Consider the following 21,301-nt stretch of genomic DNA (forward strand, 5'->3'; position numbering starts at 1 on the left):
GAATGTGCTCATGCACTGAGACCTTAGTGCAGTCCATGGCCCTCAAATGTTTATACTTCTACAATACAGCCCATAGGCAACAAGAGAACAAGTGAGCAAGAGGGAGAGCATGACCATGTGTGTGCACAACGTGGTGTCCTCCAGCGGCTTCTTATTCAATCTGTTCCCCACCCTGGAATGCACCTGCTCATCCCTTCTTTCTCCAAGGGTGAGCTCAGGCAGGGCAAGCTCCATGAAGCCTTCCTGGCTTGATCTCCTGTCCACCCCTCTCCCCATCAGACCCCATACCTTTGGATTATGATTGGTCCTGTACAAGTTGTATCCCCCAGGGCAGTGTAAGTACGTGGAGGGCAGAGGCTGTGACAGCTCGAGTTTAGGCCTGGCACAAACATGGCAGGTAGGTTCTTAATAACTGTCTTGCTGAACTGAACTCAAATTCTAGTTAATGAAGGGAGAGAAGCTACCGTGAAACATACTCTGTTCCCCACCCTTACCCCTTGAAAGCACCAAGGACAACACTCCAATTATACTAAAAATAATTTTATTAAAACTACACCTCAAAACATCACCATCAGTGTATAAAAGTCTTAAATAGGTGTGTTCATATTTCTTAATGCTAGTCATCCATACAGCACAATATATAAAAATCCATTGGCACCTCCGGACCTCCAACCTACTCTGACCTAATGTGGGGCAGCAGCTCCCCCTCATTCCTGCCCAGCCACCTCCAGCTGGCCACCACCACCTGGGCTGCCTCCACTTGACGGGATCCACGTTCTTCAGGGATTCCCAGTCAGCCCTGGCTTCTCAAATCATAGTTTAAAAGAGCTGAGGAAGAGGGAGAGACTTCAAACAAAACCCCCACATGCTGGGGAGGATAAATGAGCCCGACTGTGTGTGGGTCCCCCATGCCAGGACAGCACAGCTAACACTTTGTTTTTTCTTTTTAAATGAACTTTAGCAGCAACTACAAGTGAAGAAGAGGTTGATACAGTAGGGACAGTTCCTTCACAGCAAGACAAGACCGATGCATTTCACATGCTTGGGGACAGGCTGGAAATGGGAAGATGGATCTGATGCCTTGAACTGGAAAATCAGAATACTGCCTCTTCCATTCCTGAGTCGGAGGTTGGTGCAGGGGGAGAAGGCGAGAAGGCTGGAGAGCAGCACAAGGAGACCATGTGTATCATGGGTGGATGGAGCGGGGGAGGGAGGGAGGGAGGGAGAGGCCTGTTGTCTGCATGGCAGCAGCCACCTAAATACTTTTCAAACCTGACTTAGAGCAGCACTGCTGCCTGTACTGGATTCAGGAGCCAGATGAAATGACCCTATTAGTCAAAGTGACAAGTGACTGTTATCTTTTCCGATGACAACCTCCTTGGAGAAAGTCTCATTCTCAAGGCCCCCTGGAGAATACTAGAATGACCAGAAGGGGGAGGGAGGGGGAGAAAGAGATGAATTGTGTTTGTGAGCAAGTGCTGAGCCGCAGACAGACACGCTGGGGCTGAGAAGATGCTGAGGGACGGACGGCTGGGTGGCAGAAGGGTGCCGGCCTTCCCACCTGGGAGCCATTACTGGAGGTGAGTGGAGGCGGAGCCCCACTGTCACAGGGCCTCCAGGGCAGGCTCAGGCTCTCCATGGCGGCTGGCATGCGCCTCGGCTCGCCGCCGTGCCAGGCGAGATTTAGAGGGAGGGGAGAGCCTCACGGAGCAGAGGCCTTCGCTCAGCACCTCCTGGTCCTCCCCCAGCTCATGCTCCTCGTGCTGGGACAGCTGGCGGTTCAGGGCAATGGCCTCGGCTGCAAACAGCGTCAAGTCTTTGGTGCTGCTGTTCCTAGGAGAGAGCCAGGGAGGAGAGGGATGGCTCAGCCCGTTTTCTAGCTGGACCGTGGCCTTCCCCCCTCAGCTTCTGCATGTGGATTAAAGTGTTCAATACTGAAGAATGCCTCCATGGGCTGCCAAGGTCTTCCCCTGGGAGGCTGAGCCATCATCCCATGGATGTGCCACAGGCCCAAAGCATCCTGGAAAGCACCTTTGGTGAGCCCCCTTCAGGGCTGGGCCCACTGCCCTCTGGAAGTGAGTTACTGCCAGAGGGGAGGTGTAAGACCCCTCCCAATCCCAGTAACCTCCTAAACCAAAATGCCCATTCCCAGCCCCTCTCCCCATCGTGCGAGGTCTCCCGGGATCAGAATGGAAGCTTCTGTCCTGCTATCCTCAAGGAAAGACCTGCAGTGTTTGGCACATAGTAAACACTTCATCATTTCTTAAAAGAATCTGTCCACTGTTTAAGGGGAGGATGTTTGGGAATAGCTCAGAGGCATTCTGGGTTCAGTAAGTGGAGCAGCCTGGGCCCCAGAGGGGCAAGAGCCTGCTAAGGCAGAGGGAGTAAGTGGGTTTGGAACCCTGGAAGGGTGACTCTGGGCAGGTCCCCTCCCTCAACACTCCAGGAATGGGAAAGGGCTTCGCTATTAAGGACAAATCAGTGGGAATGGGAGGCAGATTGTCTAAACACACTCAACTCTAAGAAGGACAAGCCTTCCTGGGACCTACAAATTCTCCTGAGTTTGATGGGAAATCAGTCTCAGACCCTAGAGTGCTACTGTACCCTGAGTCCCAGCTCCCCAAGCCACTGTGGGGTTGTGGCCACCAGGATCACCCTGTAATTGCTTATTTCAGTCTGGGCTTTAGGGTAAATTCCACGATCTGTTTTCACAGGTTTACTGGCTGTCATCTCCCTGAGGGGCAGGTCAAGAGGCCCATTTGTGAACAGTGAATGTACAACTGACAGGAGTGGGGGGTCGCCCAAAAGCCATAGGAGGAGGACTAGGAGCAAAAACCCTCTGGAAGGGAAAAAGCATAATTTCCTTCAGGCTAAAGGGTTCTCAAGGACATGGTCAGCCCAGAGCCTCATCACTTGGCCCCTGAGGATCCATGACCAGGGACCTGGGCTAAGCTGGCCCACCCCTTGTTACCCTGAGAAGTCAACACGATGCTTGGTCAGAGAGAAGAAAGGGGAGAAAAGCCTACCCAGGCCTGGATGTCAAGTTAGATAAATAAGCATTAAGGAAGCCTCTGCTTTGTGCCAGGCCCTGTGCTAAGTGCTGGATGAGGAGGAGAGCTAGGATGGCACATTAAGGGACCAAGCTCGGACCCATCCCGGACCTCCTTACCTCTGGAGCACCTGCGGTGTGGGCAATCCCCTCTCTGGAGCCTTCTAAAATAGGAAGAACAGAGAGCTGCAGGATGAGGCTGACCCTCCCCACCCAGGAGTGGGCTGGCACTGCCATGCCCCTGGGCAGCAAGGACAGCCTTGATGTGTGGCCTTAGCCAGGTCACTGCTTTTACTTTTATGTCTGAGAGCCTCAGTTTACTCATCTGTGAAATGGGTGTGGTGTGATAGCTTTGGTGGTATTCCCCTTCCTGGGGAGAGAAACATCCTATAAACTGAAGTTCTGTTCATTACCAGGGCCTCCCATTTAGCACTTTGGAATTGATAGTGTTTTCCTTACAACCACCCTGGCAGGGAGGATGGTGCCAGAATCAGCACCCCATTTTACAAATGAGAAAACAGGCTCAGAGGTGTTGATTTGCTCAAGCACTCTGCTAGATTAGAAATCAGAGAGTGACAGGATTCAGAGCAACAAAGGACCTTGGTGACCACCAAGCCCATTTCTCTCTCTTCACAGATGGAGAAACTGAGGCTCAGAGGCAAAAGAACTTGTTCAAGGCCATACATCTAGAAAGTGGGAACGCTGGGACTCGAACCTGGGCTCAGCCACAATGGGGGGGGCAGCCCCTGCCCTCCCTCCGTTCAGGGCTTGGGTCATCCAGACACTCACCCCCTGCACCCAGGGGTGCTGTAGGACTTGGGCGGCACTGAGCCTCTGCTTGGCATCACGTACGAGGAGCTTGGAGATCAGGTCTTTGGCCTCGGGAGATATGTGTGCCCAGTCTTTCTCGGGAAACTCATATTTCCCCTCCTGGATGCTCTCAAACAGCCTGTCCTGGGGAAAGAAAGGTCCGTCACCTTCCTGATGGGACCCTCCAACCCATCTGTCCTGCTCCTGCCTCTGCTCCCAACTCCCGAGTTCCTGGGATCAGCCCTGGGATGACCTTTCACATCTCTGGGTCTCAGTTTCTCTAGGTGCAAAACAAAGCGGGGGAGCTGGGATTCCTGCACAGTTATGAAGAGCCCTGAGTAGAGCTTCTATGAAGTGACTTTTGCACCCTCTAAGATATCAAATAAACTGTAATTAGAGGCACTGAGGAGACAGAGTAGCAGAGGATTCCTGGCAGGGTTCTGGTGTGGAAGGCCGGGGGGCTGCTCAGGAGGCAGCCTCAGGACTTAGGCCTTACCTGGCAGACATGGCACACCTCTCCCCGGTCCCAGCCGCAGTTGGTGCCACAGTGCCCCACAAAGGGAGGGTAGCCGCTGAGCATGATGTACAGAACCACCCCAAGGCTCCAAAGGTCACAGCGCTTGTCGTAAAAAGTGGCCTCTTCAGTGAACACCTCGACCACCTCGGGTGCCATGTACTCGGCAGAGCCACACTAAAGGAGAGGATCGGGGGAGATGAGCATGTGTTAAGCCCCTAATGCACACAGAGTGTACAGGGCAAACACGCTTGACATTCTGAAAGTGGGCTGTGCAGCTGAATTCCCCACCCCCAAGGTGCCCTCTGTGTCCTCCCCTTTTCTGACTGCTGCCCGGGGGCAGCAGTGCAGAATCACAGCTACAGGGATTCCTAAAAGGGATCGAAGCCAAGCTGAGGAGGGGCTGGCTGAGGGAGCCTCCCCTCTGGCCTCCTGGAGGACGAGCTCAATGCTCTACCTGCAGTAACACTAGGAAGGTTTTCCCAACATCCAAACTGTTTCTTTGCCCTGTCCCCACTGCCCCCGGTCTGTGCCTCTGGGGCCAAACACAGTCAGCCTGTCCCTCGTCCTCACAACCCAGCCCTGAGCTCCTCTCCTCCAGTTCCTTCACCCTCCAACCCCACCTGTCAAGATCTTTCTTCTAAAAATCATTTTGTTGCTGCCTTTCGTTTCTGCATCACCTACATTTCCTTCCCCTCTCAGAAAGTTAATCTGTACAACAAAGGAGAAAAAGGGTCATTCAGGAGGTGAACCAAACTAATGCTCGATCAGATCTAATGCACATGGTATCTCTCCCTAGGATCAAGTTGGATTGGTACCAGGGGTAAAGCTGGCTTAGATTAGGAAAACAACATCTATATCAATGACATGAAAAGCCAAACCACACTGAGCCACATGACTCAAGAGGTTCCAACAAGGTTTCCTGGTCATTTCTAAATGATGCTGTCTGCACTCCTCCTCATGCCCTTCCTCCCGGGCCCTGGCCTTGGGACTCTGGTCTCTGCTCTGTCTGGAATCAGCCTCACGTCACAGCCACGCCACACAGATGCAGCCTCCTCTCCCCGACCTGATGTGGACCATGCCTTGCTCAGGTCTGTATCCCCAGTGTACGGCACAGGGCCTGGTACACATTAAATGCTTCATAACTATTTTCTCTTGAAAAACCTCTGAAAAAGTACAGCACTAATAAACAAGATAAACCAAAGGACCTTTTAAAATATGATGATGAGTGCCTAACATTTTAGACAATGAGGAAACATCAGAAACTTGCCCAATAAATATGAGAGTAAAACAAGGAGGCCCCTTCCCCTCCACTGTCTGACACAACTGCAGAGACTCTAGCAATAGCAACTAGATGAGAGAAAGAAACAGAGGCACAGAGGCGGGCAAGGGGGGGACGACGAGCCCTGCCAGCTGACCCAACTACGCAGGAAAGCTGAGAAAATCAGCAAAGAAACAGAGACGAAGCAAAACCACAAAAATCAACAGCATTTCACTGCAGAAATAACAAAATCCAAGAGCAAACGAGAACGGGACGCTCCATTCAAACCAACTACAAAATACCTTCAGTATCTAGGATGTCATTGACATTACTATAGAATACTTCTGAAAGGAAAGATAGAAAGGAGGAAGAGAGGGAGGAACAGGGAGAGAGGAAGGAAAGAAAAGAAAGAATCAGAAGGCTATTCAGTGCTCCTAGTTGGACCAGGCCAGTGTGATGAGGACAGAACCTATGTTTATTTCAGATTCCATGCTACACCAACCAACCTACCAAGGAGACACTTTGTAGAGTTAGACAAATAATGAATGTTATTTGGAAGAACAAAAGATCTCAAATCTTAAGAGAAATCATAAAACAAAGTGGGAATGGAAGGGAATGGGGTATGTAGAGACTTCAGGTTCTATAGAAAGCAGCCGTCACCAAACAATATGATCCAGATTAAAAACCCAGAGAAGCGGCTCATGGGCCTCCTCAGATGATGAAGAATCAGAAGCCACCGAGCTCCATAACCAGAGAACATATTCGACCCAAGCTCACAAGTTACATGGGAAAGATCCCCACCTCCCAAGGTCAGTCAGTCAGCAAGCACTTATTAGGCACCGACTATATGTCAGGCAAACTAGATTCAGAAAGTGCTTTGGATTCAGAAAAAGGCCAAACAGCCACTGGTCTCTAGGAGCAAACCTTTCAAATGGACGATTCATAACCACAAACAATGAGCTACTCCTGGTAAAGGTTCTTGAGATGCTACTTTTGCACATACCAAAGGTTCTGCTTTAGCGGTGTGCCCTTGTATGGACCAAATCCAGACTGAAGAGAAGCTTGGATCCCCCAAGATTATCTACTAGAATAGTAGGCAGCTGTCAATGGGGGTTGGTTGGTTTTCAATGATCCCATCTACGTCCCAAGCATTTAGTTACTTTATTTCTTAGGGTCTGAAGCTAGAAGGAACTTAGAAAGCCCCCAAGGAAGTTCCTTGGCCCCAATTTCTAAGGCAGCCCCCCCCCCATTTTCACAGCTGTCTACAGACAACTCTCCCAATAAACAGCTCATCTGATGAGAGATGAGGGAGGGGAAGGGGATACAAAAGAATTTCTGGTTTTGATGTTTTTGAGTTCCTGGGCTGGAAGCAGGTAATCCAAAGTCTTAGAGCCATTCTATGTACGTCCTTCATTGCCAAAGAAGACCATGCCATCAGAGAAATGATGACATGACTTGAACTTGACTTTGTTTTGAGTGAGGGAGAGCTGTGCTGGTCACCAGCCTTACCTCTCCTCCAGAGCCATCTGAATCCAGTGACCTGATATTCATCAGGATTACTGGAGAAGACCCAGGATGAGGCAACTGGGGTTAAGTGACTTGCCCGAGGTCACACAGCTAGTGAGTGTCAAGTGTCTGAGGTGAGATTTGAACTCAGGTCCTCCTGACTCCTGCACTGGTGCTCTATCCACTGCACCACCTACCTGCCCCCCCTAGAAGTCAGTGATGCTCTCTTACAACAACACCCAAATGCGTGCCTTGCAGCTTTAAATATGTTTTAAAAAAGCATATGAAGGAAACTCCCTTATGAAGCTTGTAAATCTCTTCAAAGAACCTCAACGAAAATCCTATCTCAAGTGTTCAAGAGATATCTCAGGATGTGTGTCTGGGCTCCCAGCAGCCCCATCTATGCCTGTAATATGTCTGAGAGGAAGAAGACCAGAGTTCTCATCTGCCCCCCTCCCCTACCAGCTTTGGAGAGGTCACGGTGGCCTCCAAAGAGGCACCATAGCAGGTGATTCCTTTACTTTCCCCTCCTTACCTGTCACCTATACTTCTTGGCCCCGAGGCTCCCCCTCCCCTACTCCACCCTCCCCTTGGCTGCAGGGACTGTTCTATCCCCATGACCCCCACCACCACCTGAGCTCCCACCACCTTCCTATTACACTGAGATAAAGCCTCTGCCTGCCTTACTCAGCAGACATGAAAAAACAGACTTTTTTGGAGTCCCTCATATGCAACCTAAACTTCTCACCTCACTGACCAATCCCCATTCCTCCTGCAATGCCTCCCTCCTTGTTTCCCCCTCAGAATAATCTCTTCCTCCCCTCTCCCCTTCTTCTCTCCCTTCCTTCTGCTCAAGCACCATTTTCTCCAGAAAGCCTCGACTGGTCATTCTCCAACCCCCCTCCCCCTTCCCTTCCTAAATATATTCCTTTTTTCTGTGCACATCTAGGCAGGGCATCTCAAAGTCTCACTGTTGTTTTAAGCTTTTAATGGCTTTCGGGGGGTGGTCTTTATCCAAGTATGTTGTATCCCTCACTCCTACCAGATACAGGGGTTTTTCAAGACCAGTAAGTTTCCTGTCTTCTGTATTTGTATCCCCAGCATGGAGTATGGCACCTAAACGACAGTAGGTGTTTTAAAATGCTTGCTGACTGACTCATCTCCATATTCTTAGTTGGTTCCCCTTGGGATCGGGGAGGTGGTGAGAGTTGGCGGCCCAAGCTAAGGGTTATAGTCGGCTCCCACTGAAGGAGGGGGGAGTCCAGCCTCTGTATGCTCCCTGAGGCCAGGGACTGACTTTCTTTTTGTTTGGAGTTGCATTCCCAGCCCTCAGCATAGAGCCTGGCACACAGTAAGGGCTTAATAATGCTTGTGGACTGACTGACTGACAGAGGCTGGAGACCCAGAAGGCTAGCCTTTTTAGAATAGGACTCCACCCAAAAGAAACGGTTAGACACTGGGAAGAGGGAACGAGAAATCAGGACCATTGGTCCCTCAGCTCCTCTGTGCCTTCCTTTGTCTTGTCAGCATTTTGCCTGGAGGGTGCTCCCAGAAGGTGGCTGTAGTGGGGGAGGTGACAGAAGGCAGCAGGACTTAGGACACTTACCGGCGTGGTCAGTTCTGGAGTGGTGATGGGGGTACAAGAATTGTTCAGCTTCACACCACTGCCCAGATCAAAGTCACAGATCTTCACTGGGGACACCTGGAATGAACCAAGGGCACAATGTCACAGGTGTCAGGATCTTCTCCAGACACAGGACAAGTGACTCACCTCCAGGTTACACTAAACTCTGACTCAGTGTGGCCCAATGAGAGGCAGAGATAGCTTGGTGCTCTGCACAGTGCCTGCCCTCACAGACCTTACAGTCTACTAAAACTTTCTGCAGCAAACTCAAAACAAGCCTTCATTTAGTCATGATGAAATTTCCTCTTTCCAAAGTTGGGGGGACTGCTCTCTGGATCTGAGCCTGGATCCTTTCCCCTGCAAGGGTGGCTTTCCCCTTGTTGATCAGGCTCAGATAAAATTAAGGAAAGGCAGGGCATTATAAGCTGTTGTGCATTGTGCAAAGAGAGGGCTTCATTCAATGAGAGGCAGGCTGGCCTTCTGATGGGCCCTCTCGTTGCACAAGGTATATCAGTTTATAATGTCCTGCCTTTCCTTAATTTCCTCTTTCAAAAGTCGGGGGGACTGCTCTTTGGACCTGAGCCTGACCAACAAAGGGAAAGCCACTCTTGCAGGAGAAAGGATGGGACACCTCAAGAGGGAAGTGGCCATGGCCCAGGAGAGGAAATCCAGGCAAAGTCTGACCCAGACCTTCCTACATCTTGGGAGAACAGATTTTTCCAAAGGTTCAGAGAAAGAAGAGACAGGATATTACAACCAAAAATAAAAATCAAGAATTCTGATGACAGAAAATATAATAATTTTGAGGAGAAGGAAGACAGGGGAGCTGTCTAATGAGAAGGATGTGGATGTGCACTGACCTCATCCACTGACTTCAAAAAGCCACATCCTGGGGAAGAGGGTATGAGTCAGAGTCAAAAAGCAGGACCAGCTTGGTAGGGGGAATGTGTGCTGGGTCTGGAGGCAGAGGGCCTGGGTTCAAGTCTTTGCCTGGCTATTTCTAGTCTGTGTGACCTCAGACAAATTGTTCCTCTCTGGCCTCAGAGGGCTCTCCTGGGGCAGGGTCCTAGCCATGTAGAGGCTGATGCTTTCTTCCTCCCTTACTTAATCACATAAATGAAGATCAGTGAAGGACATCAGAATTCAGGTCCAGTGTAATCTGGCTCCTGCAGGTTTCAAAGGACTCATGTTGAAACATTCTTCTTTCCTCTGATAAGAAACCGCAAATTCTAAACATGAAATGCACCTTGTTTTGTTGGTCCCATGGTGGTTGACTTGTTTTTTAGGAAAGGTTGGATGGAAGGCTGACCGGGAAGTTATTCTCACCAAAGGACACCAATAAGACATTTTAAAACAAAGCCCCACAAAGAAGACACGACCTATGGCAGGGAATGGAGGTTAAAGACAACAGGGCGGCGCAGCCTGTCAGAAGCTCGCTGGAAAGCCCTGAGGGCGTCAGAGTGCTGGGAGGAAGGCAATAGGCCTGGCTCTAGTCTAATGCCTCAGACATTATAAGGTCTGAGATCCTAGGCAAGGCACTCACCTCATAAAATGGCAGCAAGAGTCCTCAAAATGCCTACTTTGGGAAAGTACATGGAAAACCTCAAGATGCTAAGTGGGAATTCCATGACTATTGTTGCTCCATTGGAGACAAGAGAAAGATCAGTAAGGGCTCAGAGAACTGCTCAAAGCTGGGCAGCTCATTTCACGGAGGAGCTGAGGCCTGGGAAGGGGGCATGCCCAAGATCTCACTGGTAACATAACAGAATGGAGAGAAGGCAGAACTACTCAATTCTCATTCTACGTCTCTTTTCTGGCCAAAGAGGACAATTTTTTTTTAAAGATTTAGGCTTCGTAGGGACTTTATTTATTTATTTATAAGTGACCTGCCGTGGGTCAGACAGCTAATAAGTGTCTGATGCCAGATTTGAACTCAGAGCAGAAAGGTCAAAACAAAAATGGTGAAGGGGGAATATGAAACCCAAGATAAGTAAAGATAACAAGAGAGCTCCAGGCTGCCCTTGAAACATTCAAGACACAATGACCAGGAAACTGCAGTAGAGGGCGCTGATGGGAGAGCTCAGCCTTTGCCAAGGATCTCTGAAAGTTGTTCTCCAATACACAAGCAACTGAAGGATAGGAACAACTCTCAAAACAACAAACTGTTAGCAACCATAAATAAGCAAGAAGGCTCCAAATCACTCATAATAAAAGAAATGCTAAGCAAAAAAATTCTGAAGTTTCCCCTCACTCCCTGCAAATGGCAAAGGTGACAAAAGATGGGAACAGTCAGTGTGTCAAGAGCTGTGGGAAGACGGATGCATGGATGCACTGCTGATGGAGCTGTAGATCAATGCCACCATTTGGGGAAGCAATCTGGAATTACACAACAAAAGTAACTAAAATGTCCAGAGATCTCATTCCTGGGCATGCCTCCCAAGGAGGACATGGGTAAGAAGAAAGTCCCCACATGCACCCAGATATTTAAAGCAGCATGGCTTTTTGGTGACAGCAAAGAACTGGAGACAGAGCAGATACTCATCTGGTAGGGAGCAGGAACGTAACAGAATCTGCCTCTTACTGTGCTAGGAAACAAACTGGGAGGATTAGAGAAGCCTAGGAAAAGGGCTACAGTCTGATGCAAAGCAAAGAACGCACGAAGCAGTGACAGGAAGACAATCTACTCAGCGATGGAGTGAAAGACAAACCAGCAAAGATCCCCTCCCCCACCCTTCATGGAGGGGCAGGGGGCCCCAGGGGAGGGGCACTGCTCTGATTTAAACTTCTGGGATGTACTGATTGGTTTTGCTGATTCTTTTTTCTCTTCCTCTTTTTCTTTAAAAAATATTTGTTAGGGGGAATCAATCTCTGAGAGGGGGAAAGAGGAACAATATTGGGAGACATTCTGGTGAGGTAAAAAATAGCATATCAATAAATCATTATGTTTTAAAAGAGATCACTACAGCCCAGAACAGGGGTGTGGAGCCCGCAGCCCAGAACAGGGGTGTGGAGCCCGCAGCCCAGAACAGGGGTGTGGAGCCTGCAGTCCAGAACAGGGTGTGGAGCCTGCAGCCTAGAACAGGGGTGTGGAGCCTACAGCCTCAAGGCTATGCCTGAATCCAAGGCTGGGGCCTTGATCTGGATGCTGGGCTAGGACACAAGGATAATCTCCTAGTTGATCCTTAACTCCAGAATGGGCTGCCTAGGAAGTAGTGAATCCCCTATCCCAGGAGTCTTCAGACAGAGGCTGAATAACCACTTGAGGCCACAATTCATCCTATTGACAAAAGCTGGACCAGAGCTTGGACTTCCAACCCAGTTCTGCAATTCTGTGCTTCCAGTTTTTAGCTTCTAAACTACAGGCATGAATGGAAAGCATTACTCTTGGAAACTTGGACCTGCGTGGAATGACCAATGTGTCATTCTTTGCCACTATAATTAAACAGCACTTTCTGTATGCAAGCAAGAGGTAATTGAGTAGTATTGGCCCATATCACAGATGAAGAAACGGAGGTGAGGGGTTTTACCAGCTGTCACCCAGCTGGTGCTAGAGACAGGCCTGGCATTGAGGTCTTGTGGAACAAGGTAGGGCTCTTTCTACTATTCCATGATAGGCCCCTAGGTCTACATCTTGTGCCATAAATATACAAGGAAATGCTTCATGCCAAACTCAGGCTTTCTTTCCAGGAGTCTGCAAAGGGTTTCAAAGTGGCCACTTCAGAAAGCATTTATTTGGTGCAGATCAAGATGCATTTGAAAACTCAACAAGCTACCAAGCTCAGCTCCCCAGTGCTGAGAGTGTGCAAAGGGGCCACAAGGACACACATTCAAGAACACAGAGAGATTAGCCACACAGCCCATGAGCAAGCTTGATTTCAGCAGGCACCTCTGAGACTCGGGGCCATCGGTAGGTCCCCCCATCCAGCGTCAGGGGCCCCAAAGTACCTCTGAGGGAGATTCACACAGTATGTTCTCTGGCTTCAGATCTCGGTGAGCGATGCCTGAAATGAGGGGAAGGAAAGAAATGGTTAAAACACATACAATTATTAGACATTCCACACACAATTAATTTTTTTCAGATGCTGCTGCTCACAGATTAATTCCCAATTATGGTACATTAAAAAATTAACGAGCTGCAGGAGACAGAAGTAAGTAGAGCCACAGGGAGGGCCCTGTTGACTTGGGAGCCTGCAGAAGCCAGGCCATGACAGCCAAATGACTTCAAGCCATATGCCTGTCAGCGTCGCCTTGAGGGAGGACAAACTGAGGGCAGTAAGAGGCCCTCCACCCCAAGTGCTCCACACAGCGGCGCAGTAGTAATTAGTTCCTCATTTAGGACCATCTCAGGGGGGCCAGCATCGCTTTACCTCATTTCTTCCCAAGTGGCCACAACAAAAGCTTTCTGCCACACAGGATGCCCTGGATTTCCAGTGGACCAAGTGTTAACAAGTCTCCTGACGTTTGCCTGATTCCCCTCCCCTCCTCTGGCAGCAGGACAAACAGGTTATTTGGGGGTTAGGGCATCCAAGGGATAGGAGGAAACAGAAAGGACACCCTCTTGCTGTCCTCAGAGAGTACAGAACCATGACCCTTTCTTTCCTGTGGGAGCCTCCTAGTGCCAGCCACAGGCACCCTGGGAGCTCGGGGAACTGACTCCAATTCAGACTACAATACTGCACACTCCTCCCCCCCACCCCCAGCTCAGGGCAGAAAGAGCAGGTGAGCTCTATACTCCCCAGACAAGAGCCAAATAAAATCTCAGAACTGGAATCTCAGTGGTCACCCAGTCTACAGCAGAGAGGGTGGGCCTGAGACCCAGGATCAGCCAGTTTGCCATCTTTAGCATGGAAGTCAACTGGAAATACTGAATTTCTTTTTCCCTAAGTTCCTGCAGGTTCAGCTCTGGGTACCACAACTTTTCAGAAGCCCATCCCTTCCAAAAAGTAACCCCCAGCACACCTGTTAGTGCTCAGAGGCAGCAAGCTCAGCACAGCCCAGTTACTTCATCCAAGCCTCCTAATTGAATGAAAACCCACAGCAACCAAGTTCCAATTTGCCCAAATGGAGCCGGGCCACCACTGGCAGCTCTTTCCCATTATGGCTAATGTTTCCAAAGGTGGCCAGGGTGCCCCTCGCCTCCGACTTCCCAAGGCCAGGCGACAGGCCAGGGACCCCGGTCTGGAAGCATCAAGAACCGCTGGATACCAGCCCGCTTTCCCCCGATTTCCCAGAGGTTCTGCTGTAGCGTGGCCACTATTTGAAAAGTACAGACCTTGTTTCCAGGCTGACCATTGAGGCCCCATCCATCTTTGCAGAGTAAAGTTATTTATCAAGCTACGAGGTTCAGTTGGCAATTGTTTTTCAGCCACTCCAAGGATCATGTGATAGAGCAGGCTGGTGGTAAAGGCCCCCAGCATACACCTGGAAGCTGGCCAGAGCCCAGCCCCCTCCACAGGGGATCTCTAGAAGGTGTGACCCACTTTTGCAATTCATGATGGTGGCGGATGTTGGCGGCAGGTGGGGAGACGTTGTAAATCTTAGTCAGGCAGGTGTTATCTGCACGTATCCCAGCCTTCAAATGTGGAGCCTCCACCATTCATCACACCTGCCACATATCAGACACCCCACACTCTCTGGAATTCTCTTTCCAGGTTCAAATCCTACCCCCAACCACCATCCTGTCCAAGGGAGGACTGAGAGCCAGAGATGGGAGGACATGGACAAACACAAGGAGGGAAAGGAAAATGTGGAGTCTGGACACATGGTTGTGGGTGTGATGGCAGACTGCTGCAGGGAACATGGTTGTGTGTACATGCATGTGTACACGTGGTATATCACACAGCAGACCGCTGCGTGGAGCATGATTGTGTGTGCATGTGTGTGCACATGTGTGTGACATATCATACTCCACAGACTGCTGTGGAGGAACATCTTATACTACAAGCAAACTCTGGCTAAGACTCCAGTCTTTGCTAGTAGAGCAGTGTCTGTTCCTCTCTCAGATCCCTGTACAATAGCTATTTTTATATTTCTCATTATTAGAAGTATATTCCCCCCTATAATTCCAAGGAGCTAACGGTACAATAGATAGAGCACTTGGAAGACCCAAGTTCAAATCTCATCTCAGACATTTCCTAGTCATGTGACCTTGAACACGTCTCAACTTCTGTTTGCCTCAGTTTCATCAACTGTAAAACGGGGATAATAAGATAAATAACCCCTGCTTCACAGAGTTATTATAAAGATGAGATAATTTTTGTAAAGCTCTTAGGCCTGGCACACAGTAGGCACTTAATAAATGCTCGTTTTTTTTCTCCTACTTGACTACAAGGTTCCATGAGGGCAGCACCATGAGCAACTCTGTTACAAGGACACATACCCCCAATATTTGTGAAACAACAACCTTAAATTCTCCCTGCTAATGTATTTAAAGGCTTTCTTCCTTGATTGAGCCCAGGAGAGGAAAAGAACGTTTGAAGTTCAAGGTGTGTGACATGCAAACACGTGTCTGGAAACAGCAACACAAGCCCCCAAAGCCTTCCTCAGGGTTTTGTACAATTAGCTTCAGTAAAAGGCAGAGAACAGAAGTAGATGTCATGCACCTGCCAAGTGTTCTTTCCTGAGCCAAGGCTCAGCTGCCTCACCAGCCAGGGCTAGTGAGTATACCTACCCCAGCCCTGACACTCCCAAAAGAACAAGTGAGCTTGCACATCCCCCCTCCCTCTCCACGCCCCGCCTCAAGTGAAGTCTCTGGACACAAAGCTTTCTGTCTAGATTTCACCTCCCATGATGCATGTGCGTGTATGCACAGCCCCACATGCTCATACACACCTATATTGTGTGCATACTGTAAGCTCCTGCAGAGCAGCAGGCCCATGGGGTCACTCTCTTTGTCTCGCCCAAAGGAGGTGGTCTTATGGAAAGCAGTGGGATGGTGGGAGCAGGACAAGAGGCCAGGGCGTCCCAGAAGGACATCAAGGATGCCTTGGGCTAAGGTTTGCTTCTGCTGCCTGGGGAACCATGGACAAGTCAATGAACTCCTCTAGACCTCAATTTCTTCAAAGATGATGATGCTCACCTACATCTCCCATGACAGCAGCCTTGGGCAAAAACCTCTGTCAACCCAAAAGTTTACAAAGGAATAGAAGCCATTTTAAAGCTAAAAATCTACTGAATGAAAACTATCTACCCACATATGTAAATGAAAAGTCTGTTACTGATCCAAGTCCAGGATGCCTCTGTAAGCAGGATGCAAGAAATCATTAGATTCTAAACGTGCACACACAGATGAGCTCACTGATTTTTAACTTGGCACACTCCAGAATGAACACACTTGGGCCTCTCTCGATAGATCCCATAGATTTGTACGCACACCCCCTGTTTACAAGAGAGGTCCCAGCCCATACACACATGCCCAAGCCCCGGGTAGGGCTGCTGCACAGAGGACCTGCCTACCAGGCATGGGGCCCACAAGAAAGAGTCTGAGAAAGTCTCAGCCCAGAGTTCCAGCTGTGCAAACTCTCCTGGTTCAATCATTTTTTAGGAATGAACAGGTGATAGGAGCTATCCAAGAGGGTTCTGGGAAGGGACACAGGCTGCTTGCTGGGTCATGGAGGAGTGAGCCATCATGAGTATCAACATAACTGCCTTCCATGTAACTAGCAGAAGTAATGGTCTCCCAGATAGAGGTGCAGCTTAAACAGAGTTTCAGTTGAAAAAGACAAAGAAGAGATTTTGCACTCCCTTTGAGCTCTAGAACATCCATCACACCCAAAAATATCTGTCCAGCAGTCAGGCCAGCCCTCTAAAGAGGTCAGGGAAGGGTCCCCAGAGCTCTGGCTCACTCACCTTTGGTATGCAGGAAGTCCAGGGCAGAGGAGACATCCCGGACCACTCGGCTGGCTTCTCGCTCGTTGAAATGCTTTCGTTTTTGGATGTGGGTCAAAATGGAGCCTTCACCGAAAAAGAGGACAGTAGAAGGGAATGAAGAAAGAGGAACGTTAGACACCGCCAGTCAGACAATTCAGGGACCAAACAATCTGCTGGGCATTTGGGCGGGTGCTGGGACAACATGTCTGAGCTGATACTGGTGACACCAGACTGTCCCCAACACTTGGTTCAGTTTGGCTCCAGAAAAAAGAGGCAGGAACCACTTGAACAATAAGAGCATGGCATTGCCAGGACACTTTGAGGTTGGCTAATATTATTTCATTTTATCCTCACAAGAACCCCAGGAGCCCAGTGCTGTTATTCCCTCCATTTTACAGATGGGGAAACTGAGGCAGACAGAAATTAAGTGGGGGTGCAGCCAAGATGGCGGAGTAGAAAGACACATATACTCTAGGGCTTCCCCCATAGCCCATAAAATACCTGTAAAAAAATGACTCTCAACAAATTCTAGAGCAGCAGGTCATAGAACAACAGAGAGAAAGAGGTTTCCAGTCAAACGTAACCTGGAAGGCCAAAAGGAAAGGTCTATCTCACAGGATGCTGAGCTAAGTGGAGCCCAGCCCTGGTCACGGGGCACGGGGAGGAACAGGACCGCAACAGGCCTCCAGGACGGAATCCCTGGCAAGGAGGGCCTCAGATACCTCAACCCACAAGCTACAAAGAAAGCTCCAAAGGTCAGTGTGGGGGGGCTTTCCCAGCTGGGTGAGAGGGAAAGGGGTTCCTCCAGCAATAGCCCCAGGCAACAGCAGAGGCAGCTATGGTGGCCAGGAAGCAACCTGGATCCATTGTTCAGGCAGCTCAGCTTAAAGCCTCTGGCGGTAGGGAGCAGCTGATCTAAACCTGAGCCCTGACTGACGGGCCTGCCCCCACTCAAAGCCCAGGGAAACCGAGCAGCTGAGTCGAATCTCTTGACAAAGGATTCAGAAGTCAAGTAACTGGCTGGGAAAAAGCCCAAAAAAGGGAAAAAAAAATAAGACAATAGAAAGTTACTTTCTTGGTGAACAGGTGTCTCCTCCTATCCTTTCGATTGAGGAAGAACAAGGCTTACTGTCACAGGAAGTTAAGACCCCTGCCTCCAGGGCCTCCAAAGTGAACTTAAATTGGGCTCAGGCAATAGAAGAGCTTGAAAAGCGAGTTGGCAGCCTGCTAAAGGAGAACCAAAAAAATGCTGAGGAAAATAACACCTTTAAAAAGAGGCTAACTCAATTGGAAAAAGAGGTCCAAAAAGCCAATGAGAAGAAGGAGGAATTAAAAAATTGAATTAGCCAAATGGAGGAGAAGGTTCAAAAGCTCACTGAACAAAATAGTTCTTTGAAAGAGAGAACTGAATTCAGGGAAATAAATGACTATGAGATAAACCAAGCAGTTAAAATACAAAACCAAAAGACTGAAAAAATAGAAGATAATGTGAAACATCTCATTGGAAAAACAACTAACCTGGAAAATAGATCCAGGAAAGACAATTTAAAAATTATGGGACTACTTGAAAGCCACAATCAAAAAAAGAGCTTAGACATTATCTTCCATGAAATTATCAAGGAAAACTGTCCTGATATTCTAGAACCAGAGGGCAAAATAAATATTGAAAGAATCCACCAGTCACCTCCTGAAAGAGACCCAAAGAGAGAAGCTCCTAGGAATATTGTGGCCAAATTTCAGAGTTCCCAGGTCAAGGAGAAAATACTGCAAGCAGCCAGAAAGAAACTATTTGAGTATTGTGGAAATACAACCAGGATAACACAGGATCTGGCAGCTTTAACATTAAGAGACTGGAGGGCCTGGAATAGGACATTCCAGAAGTCAAAGGAACTGGGATTAAAACCAAGAATCACTTGCCCAGCAAAATTGAGTATAATACTTCAAGGGAATAAATGGTCATTCAATGATATAGAGGACTTTCAAGCATTCATGATGAAAAGTCCAGAACCGAAGAGAAAATTTGACTTTCAAACACAAGAATCAAGAGAAGCATGAAAAGGTAAACAGAAAAGAGAAATCATAAAAGACTTTCTAAAGCTGAACTATTTACATTCCTTCATGGAAAGAGAATATTTATAACTCTTGAGACTTTTCTCAGTATTTGGGTAGGTGGAGGGATTGTGTACACACACAAACACACACACACAGAGTACAGGCTGTGTTAAATCAGAAGAGATGATATCCACAAAAAAAAAATTAAAATTAAAGGGTAAGGGAGGAAAATACTGGGAGGAGAAAGGGAGAAATGGAATGGGGCAGGCTATAACTCATAAAAAGATAAAGAAAAAATCTTGTTCAATGGAGGAGAAGAGGGAGAAGGGGAGAGGGGAAAAGTGAAGCTTACCCTCATCACATTTGGCTTAAGAAGGGAATAACATGCTCACTATATTTGGTATGAAAACCTGTCTTACGCTACAGGAAAGTAGGGGAGGAGGCGACAAGTGGGGTGAGAGGAATGACAGAAGGGAGGCCAAATGGGAGGAGTAACTAGAAATAAACACTTTTGGGAAGGGACAAGGTCAAATGAGGGAATAAAAAAATAAGGAGGGATAGAGTAGGATAGAGGACAATATAGTTAGAATTGCACAATGTGATTACTATGGAAGTTTTTTGCAAAATGACACATATTTAGTCTGTATTGAATTGCTTGCCTTCTCAGTGGGGAGGGGTAGAGAGGAAGGGAGGGAGGGAGAAAAGTTGGAATTCAAAGTATTAGAAATAAATGTTGAGAATTATTATTGCATATAACCGAGAAAAAAACACAGGTAATGGGGTAGAAATTTATCTTGCCCTACAAGAAAAGAGAGAAGATGGTGATAAGGGAAGGGTGGGGTGTGATAGAAGAGAGGGTACACTGAGGGAAGGAGTAATCAGAATGCAAGGTATTGGGGATGGGGGGAGGGGAGAGATAGGGAGAAAAAATTGGACATGTTACAAAGTGATGTAAAAGCAATTAATATTAAAACAATTGACTAGAGACATCTTTAGTTTGGGGAAAAGGCTTTTAGTCTAAGTTTCCTAGAGGCAGGTAACTGCAGGTAAAATTTGGCATTGACAGAAAAGTCAAGGTTTCAATGGTAAATTTGATTTTATGATTGTTATTTAATCAGGAACTAGAACATGTACAGAAAGGCATGTACGCCACTTAAGACTTGCCTCAAAAGATGTTCCTTAGTCAATGTGAAATTATAATCGTATTTGAAACCTGGTTGTTGGAACTTGCTATTTTAAGATGCTATGGGACTATTAACTGACTGTTCTTCTGAGTCTAACTCCAGGTATGGATAGCAAGAAAGGCAGTCTGAGCCACTGATCCATGATGCCAGTAAGCCTGTGAGATGCTGGTATGAACTGCAAAAGGTGATCTCATGGGAAGGGTGGGAGAGTGGCTGTTCAGCCTGGGCTGAGGTAGGATTCTCCTGACTCAATTTCCCCACTGACACTTGGCAGACTTTAAGCCTGACTGAATGCAAGTTGACAATCTACTCCTGCCTCGAACTGACATGAAGTTGGGGAGATATTGCAACGTCCCTACTCTTAGTGGTAATTTCCTATAGTCAAAAGGTTTGTAAGCTTAATACTAGATCTATTAAATTATAGATTGTTGGTAGGGGAAACATCCGAAGTTAAGTCTAAAATTAAGTTATTAGGCTTAGGACTTTAGACCAACAACAATAAGTTAGGGTCCTTTAATTCTTAGTAATAGTGTGGAGACAATTAGGTCAAGGGTTTATGAAGTTAGCATACATAGTCATTATTTGTGCCTCAGTTGGTTAATGTTAAAAAAAAAAATTCATCTATATTGTAAGTGCTTTAAAAAAAATATCACCTAACCAAAAGTTGGAATTGTTTTATGTGTTAAAAATTAAAAATTAAAAAAAAATTAAGTGACATGCCCAGGGTGGTACAGCTAATAACTGACTGACTAGATCTGAACCTAGGTGCTCTGTACTCCAAGTCCTGAGTTCTATGTACTGAGCTGCCTCTGGGCCCAGGGCTCAGACTACCTGTAACCCAGGAGCCACTGTGTGGGGCAAGGGGGCCTGTCTCAGACACAAAGGACTTTCCTTTGGAAGCGCTGTAACACCTGACTAAAGATGCAAGCATGCATTGTTTGTAATATCTTTTCTTCCCCCTGAAGGGAAAGCTAAAGGATTTGGAAGACAAAATGGGAAAAGCCCATGTTTACAACCTGTCCTCCCATCCCCTTCACCTGTCAGTGGGTTGTGTGAGTCATGTCTCTAGTGGAGGCAAATGGCCCTGGGCCCCTCCCTCTGGGCACACAGCCAGGCTCCAGGGCCCTCTGTCCACTGGCAGCAGTTCAGCCTGGAGTTGCTCCACGCTTTCTGGCTGAGGCCACCTGGCTCCCTCAGAAACACACAATCCCAGCATCAGTTGGAGATGGTGTGACCTTGGAAAGATCCCCCAAAAGAGCAAGCAATTCTCCCTCTGGATAGACAACTGTCGTCATTAGCATGTCCAAGCTGAACCCCGCCCCTCCATGACTTTACAGGCAGCTCTCCTGTTCCTCCCCCACCCCCTCCCCCCCCTCCCCCCCCTCCCCCCCGCCCCCCATAACCGAGAGCCTCCAGGGATCTCCTTGACCAG

General features: G+C 48.2%; 1 protein-coding gene across 3 annotated transcripts in view; it reads right to left on the minus strand.

Moving 5' to 3' along the window:
- Window positions 1-524: 524 nt before the first annotated feature.
- The window catches only part of MKNK1 (MAPK interacting serine/threonine kinase 1), a 48,296-nt gene continuing 27,519 nt past the window's right edge, over window positions 525-21,301 (minus strand). For 2 of the 3 annotated variants that reach the window (XM_072649322.1, XM_072649321.1), the window contains exons 7-13: window positions 16,613-16,717; window positions 12,710-12,765; window positions 8,747-8,842; window positions 4,356-4,550; window positions 3,839-4,003; window positions 3,170-3,213; window positions 525-1,833 (exon numbers count right to left, since the gene is read on the minus strand). In XM_072649322.1, the coding sequence (XP_072505423.1) occupies window positions 1,605-1,833; window positions 3,170-3,213; window positions 3,839-4,003; window positions 4,356-4,550; window positions 8,747-8,842; window positions 12,710-12,765; window positions 16,613-16,717 (890 nt within the window). In that variant the 3' untranslated portion in view covers window positions 525-1,604. The remainder of the gene's footprint in view (window positions 1,834-3,169; window positions 3,214-3,838; window positions 4,004-4,355; window positions 4,551-8,746; window positions 8,843-12,709; window positions 12,766-16,612; window positions 16,718-21,301) is intronic. The other variant, XM_072649323.1, reaches the window with a different exon arrangement.

This window comes from Notamacropus eugenii, chromosome 2 (assembly GCF_028372415.1).
Source record: "Notamacropus eugenii isolate mMacEug1 chromosome 2, mMacEug1.pri_v2, whole genome shotgun sequence".
Classification (NCBI taxonomy): Eukaryota; Metazoa; Chordata; class Mammalia; order Diprotodontia; family Macropodidae; genus Notamacropus; species Notamacropus eugenii.